Raw genomic sequence first — 8617 nt, 5'->3', positions numbered from 1 at the left:
TTACAGTCTTCTACAAGCTTTGCAAGTGGGAAAACATGAAAAATCAACAGTGTATCAAATACTTGTTCTCCCCACTGTATTTCACCCTCAGCCAGGCTGGGAAGAGGGTCTGAAAAGGGATCTGCTACTCCTTCAGAATCTTGGGCACATCTGCATATTCTTTTCATTTTTTCAAACTCAGAGGGGATAGTCATGATCCAATCTCACTTGCTTGCCTTTCCAGGTAAATCCTCTTTACTGCCATGCCTTGCGAAGGAGGAGTTCTTTGGTTTTAAAACTGAGGAATTTCACAATAATAAATTGCGGTGGAGCGTCGGTTGGTGGCGGAGAGCCTAGAGAGCAGTGAGCCCGTTCAATGTGTATGTCGAGCTCGTCTTGGGACAGCGCCAAGCCCTCCCGGAGCAACTAATCCACAAAGTCACCCATTGATGCCGAGTCCCGTTCTGCCTCCTCCGGTACGCCATAAAATGCGTATGTTCTCTCTTCGTGTACGACTCTCTAGGTCCATTAGTTTATCCTCAAGCTTTATCTGTAGCTTTATTATTTCAGCGTCCTCCATGGTTAAAATCCTCTCCTCCGACCCTCCACTTCATCTAGTCTGGTGTTCATCTTTCGAATTTCTTCTTTTATTTCCCCCAAATGCGCATTATTTTCCTGTCGGAAGCCTCTTAATTCCTGCAATACCGTCTCCCATTCAGCCATAATACCACTGTTGGCTGCTTAGCTCAAGTCAAAAAGTGCACCGGTAATTCTTCAAAGCAGAGGTTCGAGATGAATAGCAGTTAGCATTAGCTGAAACGCTAGCAATATTTTCTCGACTTTAAATGTCCGCTTATTGGCACTACAAAGCATCGGTTTTGAAGTATTTCGCTCACCCCAGTACTTTTTCACCTTTATGGATATGTTTTCGTGGTTTTAGTGGGGTTGGGTTTTCAATTTCTTAGGTTCTCTCGGGAGCCCGTTCACAGCGTGGCCATCACAGTGATGTTCAAACCAGAAGTCCGTGCAGACTTTAAGATTTCATTTCGGTTATAGGCCCTTTTCTTTTTGAAAGATCTATATTTATGGCTCACTGGCAAAAATGTTTGAAAACTGAAAACTTATCAAGTCAATCTATGGTTATACCTCCTTCAACGTAAATGTACCTTTTGGAGTTTGTGTGAGGGACCACACATTTTCTCTGGAAGTTTTTTTTTATTGATCAAAACTCTTGTGTTGAATAGCGGCAATTCACAACAAGGCACTATACAAAAAAATAATAATAATAATAAAATCACACATACATTCCAATTGATCCTAGCTATAAATCAATACAGTACGCTCAATTAATTATTCAAAAAAATGTATATCTAAGGAAACCCAACAGATTGCAACAAGTCATTAACTTGCAACATTCTCCCCTCCTGGACAATAATGTAGTAACAATCACTTGCGTTGTCTTTGTTTTTACACAAGTCTCTCATATTGAGCGCACATGTAGCAAAAGTGGAGAGGGGAAAACTCCCCTTGAACAGGAAGAAACCTCCAGCAGAACTGGGCTCAATACAAGGGCTGGGCTCAGTACCATCTGCCATAACTGACTAAGGATATGATCAGAAAGAGCAGAATGCACAAGAAGAATCAGATGAACTGATGTAGGATTATTTTAGATGTTCATGTAAGTAAAAATTAATACCAGGAGAGAGAGAACGAGTAGTTGATGGCAGCTTTATCTCAGCCAATGTCCCCCTCTAGGAAGGTATCAGAACCAAACGGAATGCCAGACCAGGTGTAGTCAGTTTGTCCTTCAGTTGCCTCAGCATATGGCAGCATAACGTCAGAAATAGCTCAGGATAACAAGAATTTGCACTCAATCCAGGGGTTGAAAAATATATTTTATATGAGAATGTAGAGATCAACCTCTCATTCCTAAGACCCTACGGGGATTGTGGATTAAGCTGCCCCTACAACCATCGCTCCAGTCCCTATGTTAAAAGTGGAAACTTTATTACATCACAAAAACCTATTATGAACAGGGGTGTGTACAGTTTTTATATCCACTGAACTAGGTTTCCTTTATGATGAAGATTGTACTTGACTTACAGCTCCAAAAATCAATACATCCATGAGTTGGATTAATTGGGAAGAACAAACCTGTGACCAAATTGCTTGTTTGTGTCGTGCCATTGGATCCCGGGTAAGAAAATAAGAAATTTATGATTTGAGTGCATTTTATTGGGTCACCATTAAATTTTGTTACAATGATGTTGTTTTTTTCTCTCTTCAGATCCCTTTAAGGACGATGTGGATGGGAAAGACTCTAAAACTTTTGGATTTTGTTGGAAAATGTTATACTTCAGGTAACTTATACCATATGATTGTATTTGACTAAATCCCTTTTCATAAGACGTCTGTTCTGACTGAAGCAAAATGGCCTAATAACAATTTACCGTATTTTCCGGACTATAGAGCGCACCTCACTATAAGCCGCACCAGGCTATAAGCTGCATGGTTCAAAGCATGGGAAAAGAAGTAGCGGCTTATAGTCCGAAAAATATGGTAGTTTCTGTGATGAAGTTGATTTACTCATAGTGACAGATGGCTAAACCGGTGTCCTGCATATTGAATGGGTTGAATGATGATGACTTGGATGTGGAAGTAATGTTGAGAGCTGTTTACTTGTTCATCTACTTCAACATGCTTTTTACCAAGGTTTTTAGAACTCCTTGTGAAACTATTTTATGACCATGTAACTGAGTCCAACAATTCTGTATTATGCACTGGTTGTACTGTGTACCTAACCTTTAGCAGTTTCTAAGCCCACCACAATGGCTGCTATAATAAATGGGTTACATTACTGTATGATGTGTATGATGCTCCCTCTTGTTTTGTATACTCGGTGTGAACAGTCAAATGTCTACTCTTATAGTTCAGTTATTAGTTCTGATTAACCTTTCACAAAACTGTGAAACATTGTCATTGTGTTCTTAGATAAAACAAAATCAAAATTGAAGAGAGAACATATGATTACAGTAATACAGAGGGCCTTGTTGTATCAAGTGCATTTTAGCATACTGACTCACTATATATTCTACTTCAATTTGAGACCGAATCAGTTTGTTGGCCAAATTTTATTGGCTTATCTATGCCGTTTTGTACTAATTAAGAATAATAATTAGGACATGGCTTAAAATGGTAGGATCTTCCTGTTTTTCTAGAACAAACGTAGGCCTGTCACGATAACAAATTTTGCTGGACGACTAATTGTGTAAAAAATTATTGCGATAAACGATAATATTGTTTCAAGACCAGTTGACACTGATTTAATGGAAATGACTAATAACGCATGCGATTTCCTGCCATAGATAGATACACTTTATTTTCAAAAGAACACATAACACTGGAACTGATAAACTAAATAACCAGAACAACCAAAAACAAAAATAAAATGGATTCTCAGTCTCCATTAACAAAAAACGTACTTTAATAAAAACTAAACAACATAAAGCCAAAGTGGGAATAAATACTGCATTCAACCAAAAGAGTGCAGATTATGAAGTCTGTATGTGCCCTTCAATAATCACTGGATTTAAATAAAGAAGATGGGCACATCCGACTACCTAATGCAGTAGTTCATACTACACGATTTTTTTGCCCCTATTTTCTCCTTATGACAATCTTAGAACGTTGGCTGATCTAAGATTCTCGCTGGTGATTTCGTAACCGATCATCCTGCAGTGTGTGGTGTGTTACGGTAGATCGTCGGTCGTGGCCGCTCCGATCTAAATCAGAGGTTTTCCCCGACTGGTAGCTTAACGCTGAATATGATAGGTAGCCAATCAGAAAGCCCGGATTCTCCTCCTGCTTTCTGAGGGGAAATTACGGAGGGGAATCCCAAACAGCTGACAGGCAAGCCGAAGTCGGACATTGGAGATGATATGTGGAAACAACATTAATATTTATTCAACATTTCGTGCAAATAATATAGAAATGACAAGGAGAGGAGTTGGAGCCAAATTGCTACCGCAGTTGATAAACCCAGTAATTTTCAGCTGTTCTTCGTTAACGTGACATAAATAGGTTATAATGATTTACATTCAGTCAGGACTTTACGCTGACTCTAGCCACATGCATCACAGGTAGATTCTAGTAAAGCATTGATTAATGCCTGGTTTTAAAATTAGTTAACTGGACTTGTAGCCATTATTTTGTGCCCATGTGGCTGGACACCACACGGCACGAACCGTAATACGTAGGATTTCTGTCGGCTAATGTGTGGTCTCTCAGGTTTTGAAAATGGGCTGACAGTCAGCCAACAACTCGTGTAGTGTGAGCTGGACATTACACTAAGGAAATGAGGAAGGGAGGGTCAGTGTAGAGCACCGGAGCTGAGCCTTTTTTCATTCAGTGTCATCAAGAAAAAGAAAAAAGGCAGGAAGAGACGATAAAGCCGATAATTAAAATGAGGTTGATAGGTTTAATTTATCGTGTGATTAATTGATTTATCATTTATCGCGACAGGCCTAAACAAACGTCTTATATGTACTTATATCCCAATGTTGTTACAGAGATTAGATGTCTAAAAAAGGCTTTGGTCAGGCACTTATATAAGTGCACCCTAACCACCCTACAGTAGTACAGAACCAATGTTCTTGAAGGAGATATGTTATTTGAATTTTTGGATTTTATGAATGTGCATTGGGGGTGATTGTAAATTACTACAGTTTTGACATGTAATTTTCATTTGTTACACAGATGAAAGAAATCAGAAACCTGGCTCAGTATACTATGATAAGGATTCCAATACTCTGTCTGTCTGTTGTAAGGTATGTTTAAATTTACTGTACTCCTACTGCTTTACTTGTTGTATAACTATCCTTAAATCACATCTTGAAAATGTTTGTGTTCTGTGAATTATGAATCTTCTTATATTCATATTGTAGCAGACCCCCCAAAATTAAAGATTGCGGCTTTACTGATGAACAGCCAGGATTTATTGGAATTAAACCATGAGTTTCACCATAAGAGCTGCATGCACAAACACACAAAAAAGACAGTGTAAGCTACAAACCACGTTTGAAAACTAAAAATAACGTTCACCACTAGAGATATCAAGTGATTCAAAAACTATACCTAATTTGATTACAGTAAAGCAAATTCACAATTCCAACCAATCAATATTAGAAATATCCTTATTTACAAAATAAACATACCATGTGCCTCTATCAAGGGGGCTGCTAATAAGATACATTTTTATAACACTGTTGTAACTTGTCTTCCAAGCTCTCTCATCAAAATAAAAGCATCAAATCATATACTACACAAAACAAAACGAAATAAAGGCAACAAGCGCCAAAAGGGAATATAACAAATAAGGAGGTTAACCTGGGGTTACTAAAAATCCAGAAAAAGGGAACAACAAAGTTTAAACAGACTTGAATGTTGATTAATTTATTTAGATAAACATTTGCTAACCTTTTTTGTTTGTTTGGGGTAGAATTGTTTTTTATACTTAAGTTAGAATAAATGCGACAAAAAGTTTCTTTTTTTGACTTAGATTGTTTAATACAATGTGGCAGCTTAAATATTAGTAATCTTAGTGTTCCTAATACCGTCTGAGCAAGTTTGGCATTGTTGTTTTCAGTATGATTTTTTTTCCTGTCCTTTGCAGTCACGAAGGATTTCTGTTCTCTGTGGGTGAAAATCTTCACTTTTTTGTTAAGGCTTGCTTCATTCTATATAGATACAAAAGTAACGATTCCTGAAATGAGTTGAGTACCTCGATTATAAAACACCTTGAGGCAAATTATCTGCCTTGAAGTTTTTTCATTTATATTTTAATATTTAGCGTAAAATGTAAATGAACAGCATGTTCCAGCCGGGTGATTATTTATGTTGTGCAAAGCTTTCACTTCTGCCTATGAGTTGTTGACGATTTCTAGCAGCAATAATGTTCAATTTTCAAATTTTGTCTGGGGGAATTTCATTGATTGATGATAATGTCCAGGTTTGTATTGTTTTTCTGGGTACCAATAGACATCGTTAAAATAACTGATGCGATGCATGAAATACACCAGCCTCTTCTCCTAGTGCTGCTGCCTGGTGACTGGTTCGGAACTAATGCCGGTGAAGTGCGCAGCGGGTGTATGCATTCGGGTGGAGTGGATAGACAGAACACAGCGGGCTGCTGTAGCTGATGCTAAGCTTAAGTCTAGTTTTATGAACGAACCGGAAAATAAATTTACTATCTTTCTGTTCGCAACAAATGGGTGATGCAGCGCACCATGGCGGTACATATCTGGCAGATGTGTTTCTCTGTGTGGATGCCAAATACAGTCACTAACATGGACACAAAAGCTATAAATGGCTGGGCAAAATGAGAGTTCATCTATTAAATTGACTGAAGATGAACATCCAAACTAAAAGCTGTATAGCATAATTTTTTTTAGAAGAGTATTTAAAGTCTGCTGCTTTATTATTAAATTGAATATAAATTGAGATGGGAATTTTGCATAATTTTTGTCCAGGTTAACTTAAAAAGTGAGCTATTATTGTTAATTTTCTAAACTACAGAAAAGTAATTAAGGGTGCACAAATATGAAAAAATGGGCAGATGTTGATATCTGACATTAATCCTGCTGTTATGGCAGTATTTACCAATATTTTATTTCCTCACATTTTTTATTTGATTACACGATTACAGAATAATCAAAAGATTACTTGATTACTAAAGTAATCGTTGACAACAGCCCTAACTGTCACTTCCTGTTTAGTGGTGAAAGTTTGGTGAGGATTTACTGTAGGCTTAGGATCACATAATGTTTGGTTATCAGTACGGGTGCACCGATTGCAGTTTTTTGCCGATTACTGATCTTTTAAAAAGCTTAATCTGCCAATTCCAATTTTAGCCGATACCAATTTCTTTTGTCTGAAATGTTGCTCAATATAGCAAGAAAGTTGTTAAGTTGGCAACAGTGGGGTCACTATTGTTAATTGTAAACTTGCAGACATGACTTGGTGGCCTGGTCTGTCAGTCAAACCTTTCTCACCAGAGACTAAAAGATGATAGAGGTTGATTCTTAGACCTTGGCCAAGCTAGATAAGATCTGTGGATAAGATTGGTTTCATATGTAAAAATCAGCTGATCTCCTAAAATTAAGAAAATCGGCACTGATAAATCGGCTGACCGATAAATTGGTGCACCCCTAGTTATCAGTGCTTAATGGATATGTTTTTAATCTTACATTATATACAGCGACAAGCAGGACGAGGGACCTAATAATTTGTAGCATTTTGTCTGAATGGGCAGGACTTTAGTGATGTCATAAATGTATCACCAATATCTACTGCTCCCTAATGCACACTGCTCCCTAATGTCACACTAAAAATTCGGAAGCAGATTGGATTATGTATCATGGAGATATAGCTGTATCTTCATGATACAGTTGAAAAAAACCTTCATGTTTTATGGGGAATTGTCAGATTTGATGCTTGGCTATGCCCAGGACAATAATTTTGATAACTATTGACCTTCAATGCCTCAAGACTGTGTTGAGTGATTGTGAAGCCTGCATCTCAAAAGTTGTAGGAGTTTGTTCAGATACATGTGTAAAAGACACAAATTGGTGGCTTTGATCTAAAACATCTGACTACCTGTTTGGTTTGGATCATGGCTCAAAGAGACTTTTTTGTAGGTATTCTCAAGATACACACGTGCACCGAATTTCATGATTGCCAATCAAAGCTTGGTTCAGGGCTGATTTCTTTTAAAAAAGATTTCTAGGCATTCTGTGGACGAATTAGGCCACCAGGTTGGACTGCCTTCCTGTTGAGGGATGGACTAAACTTTTCCTGATCCTCCTGCAGAGAAATCTGGTTCATCTGCAGAGAAATCTGCGCGAGTTCATCAGTCAGTTGGATCTGTCTGATGCAAACCGATCAGTTGAACTCTGCGAGTTTTTTATCCTGTGTTCTCATCAAACACCTCACGTGCGCTTTTAGGAAGATTTTTTTTTGCATGGTTTTGCTTCCCCGAAACGTTACGTCCGCAGGAGGGTAATGTCTTCCAGGTCCATTTGTTAAAACCGCAGGGGCCGCGTCCGCATTGGTTGTGCAGCGGACTGTGCATGTCACAGTCTAATTAACTTCTCCACCTTTATTTATTTCCTCAACATAAACTGTCAACTCCTCTGTTTAATCCAGTGTTTCTCAACCTTTTTCAGCTCAGCGCCCCCTTATCTATTATCCAGGTCTCTTACTGCCCCCATCAAAGAATTTGTAGGCTACTTTGCACTGAATATTATTTTATTATTAATACTACTATCACTGTTGTTGATTTTTTTATTTTTATGCATGTTTTTGGAATTATAGTCAAAAATAATTTCTCAATGATAGTGATCCCTAGAGGGGCGTGGTTGGGAGGAACTGCCCCCCCGATCTGAACTCGAGTGGTGTTCTATTGTTGGACTTCTGTGCTCGTCACGGATTGTTCATAACGAACACCATGTTCAGGCATAAGGGTGTCCATATGTGCACTTGGCACCAAGACACCCTAGGCCGCAGTTCGATGATTGATTTTGTCATCGTTTCATTGGATCTGCGGCCGTATGTCTTGGACACTCGGGTGAAGAGAGGTGCG

The 8617-nt window shown here is 38.3% G+C and overlaps 1 protein-coding gene and 1 long non-coding RNA gene across 2 annotated transcripts in view; one reads left to right on the top strand and one right to left on the bottom strand.

Annotated features, from left to right (window-relative positions):
* LOC106941974 (uncharacterized) overlaps nt 1–4722 on the bottom strand; it is a 14394-nt gene extending 9672 nt beyond the window's left edge. The window contains exon 1 of the long non-coding RNA XR_001423512.1: nt 4711–4722. This is a non-coding gene — a long non-coding RNA (uncharacterized LOC106941974). The remainder of the gene's footprint in view (nt 1–4710) is intronic.
* Nucleotides 1–5138, top strand: part of mtfmt (mitochondrial methionyl-tRNA formyltransferase) — a 21887-nt gene extending 16749 nt beyond the window's left edge. The window contains exons 6-8 of the mRNA XM_015025127.1: nt 2085–2176; nt 2267–2339; nt 4735–5138. Coding sequence (XP_014880613.1) covers nt 2085–2176; nt 2267–2339; nt 4735–4892 — 323 coding nt within the window. The 3' untranslated portion in view covers nt 4893–5138. The remainder of the gene's footprint in view (nt 1–2084; nt 2177–2266; nt 2340–4734) is intronic.
* Nucleotides 5139–8617: the final 3479 nt, after the last annotated feature.

The sequence above is a fragment of the Poecilia latipinna genome, unplaced genomic scaffold (genome assembly GCF_001443285.1).
Source record: "Poecilia latipinna isolate Pla-1442-1.1 unplaced genomic scaffold, P_latipinna-1.0 Scaffold3965, whole genome shotgun sequence".
NCBI classification, from domain to species: domain Eukaryota; kingdom Metazoa; phylum Chordata; class Actinopteri; order Cyprinodontiformes; family Poeciliidae; genus Poecilia; species Poecilia latipinna.
Note: the sequence above shows the minus strand (reverse complement) of the source record. Positions and strands in the feature narration are given on the sequence as shown.